The 18041-nt window shown below is 41.3% G+C and overlaps 1 protein-coding gene across 1 annotated transcript in view; it reads right to left on the reverse strand.

Annotated features, from left to right (window-relative positions):
- Positions 1 to 7671: 7671 nt before the first annotated feature.
- The window catches only part of TTC39C (tetratricopeptide repeat domain 39C), a 101950-nt gene continuing 91580 nt past the window's right edge, over positions 7672 to 18041 (reverse strand). Inside the window, exons 9-14 of the mRNA XM_055559707.1 lie at positions 13106 to 13215; positions 11945 to 12068; positions 10421 to 10518; positions 9971 to 10075; positions 8621 to 8659; positions 7672 to 8058 (exon numbers count right to left, since the gene is read on the reverse strand). Of these exons, the coding sequence (XP_055415682.1) occupies positions 7969 to 8058; positions 8621 to 8659; positions 9971 to 10075; positions 10421 to 10518; positions 11945 to 12068; positions 13106 to 13215 (566 nt within the window). The 3' untranslated portion in view covers positions 7672 to 7968. The remainder of the gene's footprint in view (positions 8059 to 8620; positions 8660 to 9970; positions 10076 to 10420; positions 10519 to 11944; positions 12069 to 13105; positions 13216 to 18041) is intronic.

The following is an 18041-nucleotide window of genomic DNA, read 5'->3' on the forward strand; positions in this document are numbered from 1 at the left end:
TTTCATAGAGTAAGTGACACAGTTCAGTTATAGCCATTATACAAGGGGCCAGCCTCTAATAAAAAGCAACTAATGTGCCAAAGAATTGATGCTTTTGAACTGTGGTGTTCAAGAAGACCCTTGAGAGTCCCTTGGACTGCAAGGAGATCCACAGAGGAGATCAGCCCTGGGTGTTCTTTGGAAGGAATGATGCTGAAGCTGAAGCTCCAGTACTTTGGCCACCTCATGTGAAGAGTTGACTCATTGGAAAAGACTCTGATGCTGGGAGGGATTGGGGGCAGGAGGAGAAGGGGACGACAGAGGATGAGATGGCTGGATGGCATCACCGACTCGATGAACGTGAGTTTGAGTGAACTCCGGGAGTTGGTGATGGACAGGGAGGCCTGGCGTGCTGCGATTCACGGGGTCAGAGTCGGACACGACTGAGCGACTGAACGGAACTGAATGTGGCACAGCACCAAAGGTCAAGAAAAAAAAATGTTTTGGCCAAAGCAAACGCTTTGAAAACATAAGAATACTGTATTCAAGCCCCTAATGAAAACTTATTAAGAGTTTCATCCAACAGGAGCTTCACTGAATTAAACCATCTTTAAAATAACTAGTAGTGCACCTCTGGCAGGCCCACATGCTGAATGTTAAGGGACATAGTAATTAAGTGGATGACACATGTACATTTCATATGTATGTATTTTTTAAAGTGTATATCCTGTGCACCCCACTGTGAGTTTCAAAGTGGCTTACCAGGAACCCCGACAGCTAACTGTAGTCAGCACTTGGTGCTACCAACTGTGAGGAGAGCACCCCCACCCCACCACACGCGAATATGCGGGGTATTTAGAGCCCCAGGACCAAGGATTGTGCATCCTGCGATGCAGTGCCTTACAAAGAATCGTCCTGAAGATGAGAAATGACCGTGACACGGATCGTACCTACATCACCGGGTAAAGTCACACATAGGGCCGTTGAGGGTTGTGTAAAATGACAGCTTATTAGTTCTCCCCAAACTTCTATTTGACAAATATTTGTCTAAAACCAACAAATTTTACAACCCCTACCCCCACAGAGGAGTAATGCCTGAATAGGAACGGCGCGCCTTTGGCTGAAGATGCGAGAGTAGGGGGCTTCGGAGCCACAGTTCGTCAAGGGTATCCACCACTCACTCCCTAAAGACTGTGCTGGGTGCTCGTTTTTGCCGTTTGGTTGGTTTGGTGGAAAGGGCAGAGAGACCTGGGAGAGCAGGCGTCCCGATTCCACATCGACTACTTTGGCGGTGGCGGACCTGCCGACCCGGACCCCGGACCCCGGACCCCGAAGTCCGCCCCAGGGGCGCTGACCGCCTCACTGGCGGATGTGGGCCCGCCCCTCCCCGCAAGCCTCCCACTCTCCTGACGCTAGAGGAACCTTCCAGCAACCACACCGCGCTCTAGAGGTCTCGAGGGCCTAACTGCCGCCAAGCCGCAAGGCGGGGGGGCGGGGGGGCTTTCCTCCAGACTCGCCCCACCTACTCCTTTCCGGCTACGCGCTACAGAACTTCCTCCTTGCCCCCTTGCCGGCGGCTCCTGGAGGAGACGGCGCTCCCTGCAGGGTCTTTTATACCCCTGGGGGACGTCACGCCTACGTCACAAAGCCCCCGCCCTCCCTGAAGCTCTGAAAGGGCGCGGGAGGAGGCGGGAGTTTAGCGGCCACAGCCAATGGGAAGCCGAGAGAGACAAAGGTCGGAACTCCTCGGAGCAGGGAGGAATGTTTTTGCCTTTTCAAGCGGAATACACAGGAGCATAGGAAACGGGAGTCTCCACGCCGTAACAGGCTCTCCATTTTGGGTCTATCTTCGAAGAAAACAGATTTACGGCAGTTTTGTGTGGCTGTCACTGCATCACACTACTCTCCCCTCGTCCCCCTTTTTCTGTTGCTCTCTACTCACCTTTTTGAAAAAAAATCCTGCCGATGTACACAACACACACTGGTACAATAATAGGATGCAGCACAGCACTCCTCTCAAGACACATGCCTGCTGAAAGAGAATCTGGCATTGATCCTGAATCTTCCTGTTTCTCGTAATTCCGGATCTTGCAATACTTCAGGCATGGTATATCCTTCGCAAACCATACCATCAGCTGCAGGTTGCAAGTCCATAAGGACTGTGTGTAACTTTAGCTCCCTTTTACTCAAGTGAAACTGACTCCTTCAAATACCCTCTCTGCTTTTTTACCCCGTTCGGGCTCTAATGTTTGTGCTGGGCATTTATACCATCGGAGTCATGATGGTCAAATTCCGAGCAGCCTTCGTTGTAATCCATTTCCACACGTTTAAAAAGCAACAAGAATCACTGTAAATCAACGATTAAATAACATCATCAGGGCATATATCTGACAAAACTTTTTAACTTGAGAAAAAAATGAAGACTACCAGAGCACGTTCCAGTAACAAGCGATGTTAAAACCCTGGCCTACATCTATGCTGCACACACCACTTTATGAGAATATTAATTTGTCCATTACCTATTACTGAGTGCCTATTATGTGGCAGACAAGCCCCTTCTTCTTATGAATATTACGTTTTAAAAGAAGAAATGCTCTTTTAGTGTGACTTGAGTGTGATGATAAATCTGCAGGTGGTACACTTTTTGGTTCTCATCGCTGTCTCCTCGCCCCCCTCCCCCCGACTTTGTAGTGTAAGTAAAAGTGAAATGAAAGTGGACGATTCCTTTCCACTTGTTTAGTTTATAATATATTTAATTATCAAAGGTGTAATGACTCTGAGCTAAGAACCCCAAGTACAAACATTAGATATCTCATTTATGGTGACTTTTGGAATGAGGGACATATGCTTATGTCACCTAACCAAACTTGGTCGGTCACCTTGAACACGGATTAGGTGTTATGTACTGTGTTAAATCTGCAACACAGAAGGCAAGCCTATATACTTTTCCACATTTCTGCAGTGTGGAAGTTCTGTCCAAGTTCCTCTGAAAAGCAAACTGTTACAGCAAAAGCACCTAACAAATTTTAAAACCTCTATGTGCTGCTTGATTTCTAGAACTCCTAGTGATCTGATGTGGCTTTACAATCTTCTTGTCCTTGTGTTCATCTCTTTCAGTCACTGGGGATCTAACTAAAATACAAACCTACTTTGTTCTTCATTGCTCCCCGTCCCTCCCTGCTTCAAATCCTTACTCTATAGAAGTCCATGGTTCTTGCTGTGACCTGTGTAACTATCTCATCTTACCATCTGGTTTCCACTGACCCTCGAAAGACTGGACCTGAAGACACATGCCGTTTGTCACTCTGTGCCTTTGCTCATCAGGCCCAAGGCCTGAGACATCTTTCCAGCTGTCATTTTCACATGACTGCATCTTTCTCCTCCTCTAAAACTCAGCTCAGCAATCTCCTACTTTAGAAAACCAAAGGGTTAGAAGCATTTTTCCAGCAGCCCCATAATATGTATAACTCTGCCATATAGTTGACTCTCTGATTTACTACTTACCAAAAGATGATAACCTAGGGCCATCTCTCTCTAGTGTATTCTGTCTGCATTAGACATATCCTAGGAGTCTGTTAAAAACGTCTTCCTAAGCCCTACTTCAGTTCAGTCGCTCAGTCATGTCTGATTCTTTGCAACCCCATGAACCGCACCACACCAGGCCTCCCTGTCCATCACCAACTCCCAGAGTCTACCCAAACCCATGTCCATTGAGTCGGTGATGCCATCCAACCATCTTATCCTCTGTCATCCCCTTCTCCTCCTGCCCTCAATCTTTCCCAGCATCAGGGTCTTTTCCAATGAGTCAGCTCTCTGCATCAGGTGGCCAAAGTATTGGAGTTTCAGCTTCAACATCAGTCCTTCCAATGAACACCCAGGACTGATCTGCTTTAGGATGGACTGGTTGGATCTCCTTGCAGTCCAAGGGACTCTCAAGAGTCTTCTCCCAACACCATAGTTCAAAAGCATCAATTCTTCAGCGCTCAGCTTTCTTTATAGTCCAACTCTCACATCCATACATGACTACTGGAAAAACCAGAGCCTTGACTAGACACATCTTTGTGGACAATGTCTCTTCTTTTTAATATGCTGTCTAGGTTGGTCATAATTTTCCTTCCAAGGAGTAATTGTCCTTTAATTTCATGGCTGCAATCACCATCTGCAGTGATTTTAGAGCCCCCCAAAATAAAGTCAGCCACTGTTTCCCCATCTATTTGCCATGAAGTGACAAGACTGGATGCCATGATCTTAGTTTTCTGAATGTTGAGCTTTAAGCCAACTTTTTCACTCTCCTCTTTCACTTTCATCAAGAGGCTCTTTAGTTCTTCTTCACTTTCTGCCATAGGGTGGTGTCATCTGCATATCTGAGGTTATTGATATTTCTCCTGGCAATCTTGATTCCAGCTTGTGCCTCCTCCAGCCCAGCATTTCTCAGATGTACTCTGCATATAAATTAAATAAGCAGGGTGACAATATACAGCCTTGACATACTCCTTTTCCTATTTGGAACCAGTCTGTTGTTCCATGTCCAATTCTAACTGTTGCTTCCTGACCTGCATCGATTTCTCAAGCCCTACGTAGAACCTATTGAATTAGTATCTCTCTGTAGTTGTAAAACTCCAACTTGAGAACCACTCCAGAGTCCATCGAAGCTACAAGTGTGTTGTTTCTATTGAATGTCCTGATGAACTAGGAACTCAGCCCCCTTGCTAGTTTCACAAGTTAGCCAAATGGGTGAATTGTGCTCACTTTAACTGAAGGAGCCCATCTTTTAGGAACTAACTTTCCCTTTTCTCATTCTCCATTCCCTGTACTTTTCTAAATTTTCTAAGTATTTCCTCTTCCTAAGTTCAAGTTCAAGCCTCCCCCACCCCAACTATGTCTTTTCTTGGGAGGATTGGGCCTAAAAAGATTTTTTCTATAAAATAAAACCCTGGTGGCCCAGCAATAGACTCTGAGCTTCCACTATATGGGGCATGAGTTCAATTCCTGGTCTGGGAACTAAGATCCCACATGCCAAGTGATAGGGCCAAAAAATATGTAAATAAAATGTACAAACAACATCCAAACCAAAAAAAAAGACATAACAAACAAAACTTGACTGTGTGACCATGTATCTTCATAGGTAAGGATCCATATTTAAATACTTGCCACCACAATCCGCTTAAGGAAGCAATCAACTAGGAAAGTTTACACAGCAAAAGAAAGAGTGTGTGTGTGTTTTAAAAAACCATGTATGCACTGTCTTTCAATTTTAGTTGGCAGAAAGATAAAAATGCAAATTCTCTAAATAATTGACTTACACAATATGGGACAATAAATATTCTAATTTTCTGTGACATCTGAAAGTAATAATTCTTTACTTAGCTATCATGTGCTAAAATAAAAAAGATACCTATCCCAATAAAAGTAAAATCTTAAATACATTAATCACAGAGGTACATATTATTACTAGACCATGCCTCAAAGTGTGTCAGATTATAATTGTGTTCCAAGTACAGAAAATATACATTAGAGATTTCTCTCATCATAGGCACAATCTAATACAAAAATATATCTGACACTTATAAATTAGAAGGTTCACTTGACAGCCTCCAAAACAGGAAAAGGGGAAGGAATGATGCCAACATTAAAAAAGCACACACAGATGCAAACATGATTATTGATTATTTTCTTCATCAGAGAGGGGTAAAGAGCAATTTACACCAAACTAGGTTTCCAGGCAGGTAACAGTAACTCAAAGGTTGGGTAAGTCACAGCACGCAGGCCAGACTGTTATAAATTACTCCACTCAATACTGTACTCAGATTTCAGTGAATCTAATGGCTTTGTTTACTCAGCACAGTTTTGTTACTTTAGTATTTTCAGAACCACTGTCTACCCCCTCTCGGAGCTCTACCACCAGGTTCCAGATAAACCACCAGGGCTATCCTGCATCAAACCCAGCAGAGACAGTTTATAAACAGATCTATAAATGGACTAGTAGAGACGACTCACTGAGCAGTGTTGCAATCATGTGTATTCAGTGAAGTGAACTGAACACAGATTTATTTGAAATCCTGAGATGTCTCTGGAAAAACAAAAAGTTTTAAAGCAGTTAAAGCAGAAAAGTATGGAGCCTTATGTAATCTTTTACTACTGAATAATAAGTAGCTTGAACAATACCTGATCTGAAAATTCAAATAAGTATGAATACTGGAGCAAGAACTTCATGATTCCGAACACTCCACAATCATAAGTGAGAAATTTGCCATATAAACTATAACCAAAAGGACATGAAAATGGCGAGAGCCATATTTTAAAGATTCATAACATTCTTTCCTTCAAACCAGGTATCTAAAACTTTTATTAGACACCAATTTTCCCCTTCAGAAGGCATCTACCTGGCTCCTGGATCTTCCCGTTCATGAAAGTAGGTAGCATCTTTTCTCTCTGGCTAGCATCTAAAACCCATGCAGCAGTCCCACTAGAAAGAAAGTCAACATTAATAAGCACTTTGTAAGTGAAAAAACATGAAGCAAGTTCAGCCAAAGTCAGTGAGGAGCAAGCATTTAAGAAACTATTATTCCCTCGAAACCTGATTAAGTAGATTGAAGCTGCCAAAGCTCTAGCTGCCCCTCCCATGTTTGTTTTGAAGTGAAATATTAAAACTGCTGATGTTCTATGAGATCATACTTCAGCTAAAAGGATATGTAAATTAAATGACACCCCAAGAGGATATTCTATAGGGCACTGGATATTTTAAAAATAACTACCCTTAAGATTGATCCAGGTTAGCCACACAATGATGAAATAAATTCTAAAATGACTGAGGTATTTAGATTCTTTGAAAATACAGGTATGCAGTACTGAACAAAGAGGTAAATTCAATGACAATAAAAATTAGCAACAAAGGATTAAAAAATAACTTTGAAGTCTATTTACAATATCAATAACCTGAGCTAAGGGGAAAATGATTAAATCCTGGCAACAGACAGCCCAGCAAATCCTTCACCAGCAAATACTTTGAGGCCAAAAAATCTGTGTGCTTTCAAGAACAGCCTTTTCATGCAGTTTGCTGAAAATGTTCCAAAACTTGGAAACTAGACAATTAATTACAAAGGAAGGGAAACACCTATAATGTAGGTGTTATTAATCCTGTCTGTAGTCTAGGTCTTCTAATACATTCGCAAAACAGCTATACTTTGGGCTGTAAAACTATCTTCTATTTGCTTTCATGTTGCTGGCTTTCAAAGGGAAAAAAGTGTTTGTCCTTTGAAACATTTTTTGTAGACAATCTGGAGATAAATATTTTGATGACACAACTTCAGCTGAGAAGTATTTTTTTTTTTAATAAGGAAAACTTGGAATTCTGGGCAATTACCATATTTGTTTTTACAATAAAAGAATTATTTGGTCTGTGGTCAGGAGACCTGCATTCTATTCAAGACTCTATAATAAGAGGAATAATTAATTGGAATAAGTCAATTCGCTTTCTTGTGCCTGAGTCTCATTTTCTGGACAATGGAGATCAGAATATCTGTGCTATTACTCACAGGAATAGTTTGAGGATAAAGTAAAACTGGAAAGCACTGCTATTTTTTCAAAACACAATATAAATACTATGTTGTGATACTGTTAATAATTTTACAGGTACTTTGTGTTACCCAGTCAGATGTGTGCTTCAGGTAGGCATTCCTACAAGATCGCAGGTTGAATATTTAGTTTACTTTTATTTTAAAAATAATAAATCACAAAACTAAAATGTTTGAACAAGGTCACTTAACCCTCTCCCCAGGTGGTTAGTTATTATTACTACCATCATCATCATTTTTCTTTTTTAAGCTATGTTTAAAAGAGGAGATCTTGAATACATCAGCCTAACTGAGGAAATGTGTCCTGGGCCCAGGTGGTTTTCGAAGAAAAGCTGATCTTCATAAGAGCAGTGTGCTCTGCTTTTAAAGTGCAGAACCTGTGTTGGGGAGGGACACAGCAGGAACTTGGGGTCTGTCACTGAGGGACCAGTTCCCTCATTGAGGCCAGAGCAGCATGAATGCGGACATGCAACCTGTTTTCAAAGTCGTAGCCAGAGAAATCCTCCTGCAAGACCAGAGAGAGAGACTATTAGCTAAGCTGTCGGTGTGACTACGGTATTAATCACACCGCTCTGTGTGCTTCCCACAGTAAAACTCCTTATGCTCCTAATAACGGCTTCACATTCACTTTTTTTTTTTTTTAATTCCCCAAACTTCAAATTTTTGTCTGTTTTTAAAATGTCAACTGAATGTTATTAAATGCTGTCTTTGGAAAATTTCCCTGTTTTCCTGAGACAGTAGTCTGATGCTGGGCTCAGTGGAAGTTACTGCTAAACTTCTCAAGAACACAGTTGTGAAATCAAGTTATTTTCCCACTTAAACAAGAAGAGTTTCTATAAAGCACGATGAGCAATTTCATCAGAATGTTTTGTGTAATTTTACTTAAAAATCAACTGCTCACTGATTCAGTTATGACTTCCCCCTGATTCAGTTATGACTTCCCCCTCCAGAAATATTATCAACCAGTACAATCGTTTCACAAAACCTCATGAATTCAGGCTCCAGAATATACACAGGGGACAAGGTCACTGGAAAAAGAGAGACTGGGGATTTTGGGGCATTTTTACCTTTGCTTGAAGAAGGAGAGTTCTGCCTCTTCCTACAGTCTATGAATATAAGAAAAACACATGATCTCTTAACACCTATGTTTATATACTCAAGCAGAAAATGTTATAATAGAAGATTTGTTAATTCCAACAATTCATGGTGACCTAGAGGGGAGTCAACTGCTCATTCAAGCCTAATGACTCAATTTTTCTTTAATATAATGATGTTTATTTACATCAAGGAATTACTTGATAATTTTTCATAATTTTAAGTATTATTCTATAAACAACTAAAAGAGTTAAAACAGTTTAAGACCCTACTAAACAATCTGAATTTGATAATTTAAGTTTATTGGAAGTCAGTAAGCTAGACCTCTTTTTGAAGGCAATACTAATTGAGAACAGTCAGCTTCATTTTTCAAGAGATAAATCATACTTGTTGTATTTTATGTATATGTATTCTAGGTTGCATTAAGAGTAAAAATTTTCTTAAAGAATACGGCATTAGAAATTTCTACCAAAATTCATAAAAACTGCATTTTCTCTTTTGGTAAAATTAGAATTTCAAATGAGAAGGCTTATCAATTAAAAGCTTTATCTTTGGCAAGATAGGTGACATATTTAAGGATTAGGCTAGAATATTTCTGTTGATTTAGCTCAACTTTAAAAAAAACCCATATACTCGAAAGCTGACTTGAATTTATTGAAACTTAGAATTTTATATAATCAATATTATGTAACTGAGCTTCTAAAAGAAGGTATTAAGCAAATCCAGCACTGTTGAAATTCTGTTTTTTTAAAAACTGCGCCATTGTGCTTAAATATACATCTTAATAATCCATCAAATTTACAAGGTATTCTAAAAAATTTTAAGTAATCCTACACATCATCCTCATTTATTCTCACTACAGTCTTTATTGGAAAGGCAGGTATTTTTTTATCTTGTTTTATAGATTAGGAACAAAGTATATGGTTAAGTAACTTAATTGGTATCATACACTAAAAATAAAGGATAGCACTAGGATCACAATGTAATTCTGTATTCATCTGAATAAACCACATTACATCATATTATAATGATTATAATATATTACAATCATATTATAATTATATCTCTAAAAAAAAAGACAATGATTTTGCCTCGAATTTTTGTTCCAAAAGCTATGTTTATCATTGTAACTCCAGGGAATAGATTACCTCCTTCAACACAGTAATATAGGATTAGTAGCTTCTTGGATTCATCCCATATGGAATCAAGGAAAACAAAACAAAACAAAAAACCAACTTGTTTTAAATGAAGGATGTTTTGTGCCTGTTCACTTCCACAGTTTTGCTGATGAACGTTATTTAAGAAAATAGGCAAGATCTTACCTCTGGTTTGTCTAATAGAAGACAGCCAAGTTCATAGCAAGCATATGGCTGAACGTATAAGTTATTCTGCCGACATAACTCATCTTTGACAGCTCGCTGAAAGAACTGAAAGTAATACAGATGTTATTAGAATGAACTAACAAAACTGTCTGCCTCCTCACTTCCTTCTCCACCAATTGAGACTGTCATCTTTGATAAACAGATAGTGCCAGAAAAGGAGCCCATAGGTGAAGAAATATTCGAAGGCTCTGAAGTCACAATAAAAACGAACATGAACCATCACCAACTTCTGGCATCTGAGAGGATGACCTTCATCTAATAAAGTGGATGAAACTCACACTGTGATGGAGACTGGCTTTGTGTAACATTTTCCTTTTTCTCATTCACAAGCCCACATGTAGTTTTTCATGGTTCAGTTTCCTTAGCTATGACACCACATGAACAGTTTACCTGAACAGCATCTTCTGAGTTTCCTAGACATTTGTGTATGGCACCAAGAAGCAAATACTTTAATCCAACGACAGATGAATCATCTACTCCATGGCAAGCTTAAAGAGAAGACAGCAAGAAGGGAATACATTCATCAGGAGTTAAGAATCTCATTGCTTAGTGACTCACTGAGTTCAAACTGAGAAGGTTCCCCTTCCATGAGTGGGTCTCCTTAGTCCAAGAAAGTGATCATCTTTCTTGTGCCTGCCAATTACTATTTTATATTTGCATGTGTGTTTGAATTATCTCTAAATACATAGCCTACACTTGTGCATTCAAAAGAACATAGTCCCTAAGATTCTTCACTGTTCCTTTGTGTTAGACATTAGTAGATATTCCAGACTTGCATCAACAACCAGGAATGGGTTTTAAATTATGAATATTTTTAAACAACAGAGCAGAACTTGCACATCCAAAAACAATTTTATTTCCTTTCAAGTAATCTCCTTGGGAGGGTTACTGCTGCTGCTGCTGCTGCTAAGTCGCTTCAGTCGTGTCCGACTCTGCGCGACCCCATAGACGGCAGCCCACCAGGCTCCCCCGCCCCTGGGATTCTCCAGGCAAGAACACCGGAGTGGGTTGCCATTTCCTTCTCCAATGCATGAAAGTGAAAAGTCAAAGTGAAGTCGCCCAGTCGTATCCGACTCTTAGCGATCCCATGGACTTTACACACCGACTCTAATTACAGGGCCTCTGCGTACAACTTCTTTTGCAGTTGTATTACTCTGCTCTGGAATATCAATACTGACAAACTTTTTGACCTTTGAAAGGAAACCTGTTTTTTTCTTAATAAGCAAAAGGCATCTGCAGAGAAGTCTGATGATAAAAGCATGGGACTCAGGGGCTTCCCTGGTGGCTCAGTGGTAAAGAACCCATTTACCAGTGCAGGAGACATGGGTTCGATGCCCAGTCTGGGAAGATCCCACCTGCCGTGGAGCAGCTAAGCCCGTTTGCCACAACTACTGAGCCTGTGCTCGAGAGCCCGGGAGCTGCAACTACTGAGGCCCCCGTGCCCTAGAGCCTGTACTCAGAAACAACAAAAAAAAGCCACTGCAATGAGAAGCCCGCACCCTGCAATGAAGAGCAGCCCCCACTCTTGCCCCATCTAGAGAAATGCCCGCATGCAGCAACAAAGACTGAGACTAGCCTAATTCCCCTGGAATTCAATGGAAAATGCTATCGCGAGTGTCACTGCGAACAATCCGATAAATCGGAGTCCAAAATATTAATACAAAATCAATTCTGGAGAAGGGCAACATGTACGTAAGATGACATTTCCAAAAGATTAATAACCCCGATGATCAGAAAGCATCACCACACACTCCTGAATCTGGCCCTTGCAGTGCTTTCTATCCCCAATACCTGTGATGGAATTTTCTTAACCACTAAGCCATCTGTCCCAGAGAGCGACAGATTGGTACTCTGAGTCAGAGCAGATGAGTGAGACCCTGAAGGCACAGGCTGCTGTGCGCACTTGTTGTTTACCTTGACTCATCCTCTGTAGGTTGGGCGGGGAGCAGTTGGGGAGGGCTTTCCACAAGTACAACACTTCGATGGACGCCAGCACGCAGAGTGCTCTGGTTGGGGTTTGTTTCCGAAATCTCTCTGCCTGCAAGCAGTTAGAATGATTAGGCTACATTTAAAACAAACAAACGAACTAACTAAAAAAAAAAAAAATACTTCAGAGACATTAAAAAAATGCATGGTTCATATTTGATATGAACAATCCCCTCCCGCAAGGCTAAAAATGAAAATTGCTCTCTGTATTTTTGTTGTATTGGTAGATATCCCTTTCTCTCATTATTCACTTCAATCTACTGTCGAGTTCCAGGACATATTTTAAAAACTGCAGGATGAAACCAGATTCATTTCGGTTTAGGTCAAAGGAATTTATAAAAGCTGGGTGACAGATATTAACTCAATGGGTTTATATGAAGGCTGTAACACTAGAGGCCTTTTAGTTATGGTTTTATTGACTTTTTAGTTTTCTAATTAGTCCCAGTCCTCTTGGGGGCATTCCCCATTACAACCCAGTTTATACTCACACTAAGCCATTAAATGTTCATTCAATAATAACTTCCAACTGAAAACATGCAGAATTCAGGATATGACAAGTTGTCCTATCACCTATGGTAATTCAGCTAAACTGTATTCTTAAAAAAGTACAGAAATAAATGAGGGCCTTTCTCACTACAGTCCTGGGCCTTTCTGCTGGTCAATTTGATGCACGCTCTTGCTTTTTATTCATCACCCAACGTGATGGTTTCACTAGATGAGAACCCAGAGTCTGTGTCTCTTGCCCAGGTTCTGCTGATCTGCACTCCTCTGAGGCTACCTCACCCTTCAGATATACACACTCCCTCTCCAGGGGCTCATGAGCTCCACAGGGTCAGTAATGTCTCTATTCATTCAAAGAAACAATAGCAAACAATAGCTTTAATTATTTGCAACCAACCAGTACTTTGCATTCAGAGCAGGATGACACACGAGAATATTCTCTCACAGTTGTGAGCTACTTGCTCAGCAAGGAGATCAGCTTTGCACAGGATTTCCTAATTTCCTAGGATTTCCATTTGCTGTCCAAGGTGACCATGGTTAGAAATATCCATTATAAACGACACACCAGATCAACAAGTTCCAACAAACCTTTTTCACAGAAAACTGTTCAATCTGATTGTTTTTCCTTTTGAAGAGCTTCTGAACTTCTTTAAAGACAATCTGTGCCCCGTCCACATCACCGGTGGCTCCCTGACAAACTGTAAGAAACCATCGTCATAATCTTTAAAGTATTTAGGGGGAAAATACCACTAAGGGATACCCAGGTTGATGACACTTGGAAAAGGTTATTACCAAAGGAGAAAATGGGAGGAGATATTTCTAAAGACTGTTAAGTGTGGGACTACACCAACCTGCTGCTCATCATTCCACTGATTCAATAATTATTTCCCTGCTGCTAGGTTCCCTGAGCTTTACAGGAACATGTTGGGAAAACTATGGTCGTAGATATTGTCATGGAGCACAGTCCCATTCGAGCTCACACACTTGGAAAGTGGAAGAAAAATGAAAACTAGGCAAGAACAGTTAGGAGCTGGGAGGACTGTGAGAGCTTCACACTGGTAGAGGGATATCCCTGTGCCTGGAAAGAAAGTCATGAAGTATCCTGTATATGACAGTCCTTCACTGTCATGAAGTAGTCACGGGTGTGTTCATTGGGCACCTACTACATACAGCCACCATCAAGGATGTGAGGAAGAAATACACATGTTTACACCCAGAAGAAACTTGGATTTCAGCTGGAGAGAGAACACCCACAATTCCAGAGCTACAATGGATGCAGTGAAGAGAGCTTTGGGAGTCCTGACATCAAAGTTACTTTCAAAAAGCTCAAGGAGGGAAGGGATGGTTTCTCTTGGGCGTGGTCGCACAGCTCTGAGGGACGAGAGTCAAGCTGAGCCTTGGAGGGGGCTAAGACTTCGATCTTCATCTCCCCTAAGCCCCAGGCAAAGACTCAAGTCATACCGCCTCTGCTTCACCCGCTCTCTCCCTTCTCCAAACTTCACACCAGGCTGCAGTCCCACCTCCTCCATCTGACTTTACCAACCACTCTTAGTCATCCTCTTTGCAACTCCCATGACACTGAATTCCTTTCTATTAATTTCTTGTTGATTTTGTCTCTGGCACATACTGTTTTTCAATCCCCACTTGGAATGTCCATTGATTTGCTAGTTCTTCCTTCTTTATTTGAGCGATCCTAAAACTAGATGGTCCCATTCTCACATTTTGGGGCTTGGTCAAGCCAGGCACAGGGCTGTGGCATATCAGAGGGTGAGCGGCTACTGGAAGGTCAAAGAAATACAAGCAGCAAGGCTTGGAGAAAGCTGAGGACATCAAAGTGATGGGAAAAGCAGAAGATTTCTACTGGGAATCACTGGGATTAGCCTGAATATGAAAAGGGAGAGATAATTCCATTCCCAGTTTTGGAAGCAGCACTGGTCCAGATGTGGGGTCTGAACCCATCCCAAATGACCTCATCTGTTGTGTTACAACATTTCAAAACCAGAAGGAAGCTCGGTGATTGTTTTGTAAAACAACTCCATGGTATTATAGACCCAGGAAAGTTAAAAGACTTGCCTGAGGTCACACAGTAAATCAATGAAAAAGAGTAATTTCTGCTGCCCCTAGCTTGAGGTTTCCGTACATAACTGATAATATTATTATATAGTCACATAATTTTCTAAAAAAGGAATGAGCAAATGTGGGCACACAAGCGAGTCATAAATATCAACAATATCAGGATCTGAATCACCTTTGCAGGTCTATAGCTCTAATACCTCAGATCCTGAAGAATATGTATACCACTTCCTTTTCATAAGTTACAGACAGTTGCCTCAAAGGATGCAGATAGTAGAAAGCAGAGCATCTCTGATTTATCCTAAGTCTGAGACCTACACAGACTTAGGATGCTCAGCCTGTCCATTAGGACTAAGCTTTATTGTTGTCATTAGTCGCTCAGTCGTGTCCGATTCTTTTGCGACCCTATGGACTGTAGCCCATCAGGCTCCTCCGTCCACGGGGTTTCCAGGCAAGAACAGTGGGGTGGGTTGTCATTTCTTTTTCCAGGGGATCTTTCTGGATCAGGGATCAAACCTATGTCTCCCCCACTGGCAGGTGGATTCTTTACCAATGAGCCACCAAGGAAGCCCTTCAAGAGATATTCTAATCTTTTGGGGTAACTTATTTTTATGTAATTTCAAACGCATAGAAAATTTGCAAGAATAGTACAAGGATATGGTCCAGCCATCCCACTTCCTACATTACACTTCAGGTAATGTCCTAACTGGCACTGAAACCAGGGTCTCAAGAAGAACCACATTCCCAGCAGCATCATTCACGACAGCCAAGGGTGGGAACAACCCAAGAGTCCACGGACAATGAACAAATAAACAAAACATGGTCTGTACACACAATGGAATATTATTCAGCCTTAAAAATGAATGAAATCCTGACACATACTACATTATGGATGAACCTTGAGGACACTATGTTAAGTGAAATAAGCCAGATTCAATCAACAAATACTGTTGAGTCCACTTACTTGAGGCAACTAAAATAGTCAAATTCATATAGACAGAAGGAGCAGAGTTTATTAAGGGTTGGCTCGGCAGGGGGTAGGTAGTTCTTGTTTAAAGATCATAGTTTTACTCCTAAAAGAAAAGGGCGGAATGAGAGAGTCAATTCCTAGGTAGGTTGATAAGAAGTCCCGGGTCCCGAGGAGGAGAAAGGGGTCTGGAGCTTTTGCAAATGGGATAGAGGTCTGGAGTTCTCAAGGAGAAAAGGACCAGCACTTTTTTCTACATTGTCTTGTCTAAGTCAATGTAACAATGCATCTTGCTCGAGGACATGTTTCTCCTTAACAAGAACCTTCTAACTAATCTTGTTATCTTAAGAAGTATGTTGTGGGAGTGGATCTGGTAAGACCTTTCTGTTGTTAGTTCTAATCTTGTTAATTTAAGATTTATGTTGTGGGAATGGGTCTGGTAAAATGTTATAAGCTTTGATTAAGACTAGCAGTGGGCACTCTCCATCCCCCTTCTGATGTCTGTGTCAGAAGATTTCTCTGTCCCTTTTTCACTTTAATAAAACTCTGCTACACAAACACACACACACAAAATAAATAAAGATCACCGAGTTTCACTTTTCAAAAAGAAAGGTGGGCAGTGGTGATGGCTATCAAAGAACTTAATGCCACTGAACCACATACTGAAAAATGGTTAAAATGGGGAAATCCCTGTCGGTCCAGTGGTTAGGATTCTGGGCTTTCACCTTCAGAGGCCTGGGGAAATAAGATTCTGCAAGCTGTCTAGCGTAGCCAAAAAAAAAAATACTTTTTTAATGGCTAAAGTAGATTTTACATTATGTATATTTTACCATAATTTAAAAAAAACCTCTCAGCTATAAGATAAACAAGGTTTGAAGATCTAATGTATAATAACATGGTGACTACATTCGATAATACTGTATTGTAAACTGAAATCTGCCAAGAGTAGGAAAAAAGACAAAAAAAAAAAAGATTAAAAAAAAAACCAAGGAACTAAGTTCCCAGTGGCAGTGTTTCCAGTCCCTTAATGCCCATCTTCTCAGGCGCTGCTTGTAACACATACCAGTCCTTCAAGCCAGCTTAGGTAACAGCTCCTGCAAGCAGCCTGCACTGAGAGCGCAGCAGCGAGCCGCCCCACCTCCCAAGCCCTCTTTATGTGGAGCTCTTCACACATCATCTTCACGGAACCCCCGTGGAGACGTGGAGACTGGAGTCTTTCATGCTGTATCATCTCCTACAACTGGTGTGATCCTGGGATTTCCAGTGAGAATAAATGCTCCTCTATAGAGCCACACTGTACATTTATTTCTTCATGCTCTATGCTCCACAAAGATTTTTAAAAAATACATAGCTCATCAGTATCACCTTTCTAGATTCCATATATGTGCGTGAATATATGACACTTGTTTTTCTCTTTCTGACTTACTTCACTCTGTATAACAGCCTCTAGGTTCATCCACCTCATTAGGACTGACTCAGATGTGTTCATTTTTATGGCTGAGGAATATCCTATTGTATATATATACCACAGCTTTATCCATTCATCAAGCAATGGAGACGCAGACATAGAGACAGACTTGTGGACACGATGTGTGAGAGGGTGAGACGAATGGGGAGAGTGGCATGGAAACATAACTACATACGTAAAACAGGCAGCCAGGGGGAAAGTACTGTATTATGCAGGGAGCTCAAGTCAGGTGTGGTGTGGCAACCTAGAGAGGTGGGAAGGGGTAGAAAGTTCAACAGGGAGGGGACATATGTATACCTGTGGCTGATTCATGTTGATGTATGGTGGAAACCAACAAAATATAGTAAAGCAATTACCCTCCAATTAAAATAAAACAAATACCTGCCCACACTGACTACCTGATCCTATCACACCACAACAGCAGCGGCCTGTTTTGGTTCGTCACGTGCAGGGCACACCACCCACTCAATAAACAGCTGCACTTTTCATCTGAGATGCCTCTGAGTTCCGTAAACCAACCCTAAAAGTATCCTAGCAGCATACTGAAAATAATCCTACTCAAACATCAACAAGAGCCAGATGAAAATGGATGAACACCCTGTGGGGTCTATAGGAAGGCCTGCGGGTGTAAGGGCTTCCATCCTGATTGCTAATGGACTGCAGTTCCAGAACATTCTGGATATACACAGGGTCACTGTTAATTCTTTCCCATTTTCAAGAGACCAGTTACAGGGATGGAATGACAGGAGATGTTCAGTTAAATGCAAACCTTCAGAGAAATAAGAATACATTTAAAATAATGCTTAGATCAGTTTTAAATTTTAAGGAAAAGAATCGCTTTTGTGGGTGTGTAAGGAAAGCTCATTGTTAGAGGCAGGAGAAGTACATTCCCTGGGTCTCTTCAATCGCTACCTAAACCACTCTGCATCACACAGGCAATTCATGGGGCTCAGGGCACAGACAGCGGTTCTGTCCACCAGGTGGCAGCATGTCTTTACCTATCTGTTCATGTCAGG

This window comes from Bubalus kerabau, chromosome 21 (assembly GCF_029407905.1).
Source record: "Bubalus kerabau isolate K-KA32 ecotype Philippines breed swamp buffalo chromosome 21, PCC_UOA_SB_1v2, whole genome shotgun sequence".
Classification (NCBI taxonomy): domain Eukaryota; kingdom Metazoa; phylum Chordata; class Mammalia; order Artiodactyla; family Bovidae; genus Bubalus; species Bubalus kerabau.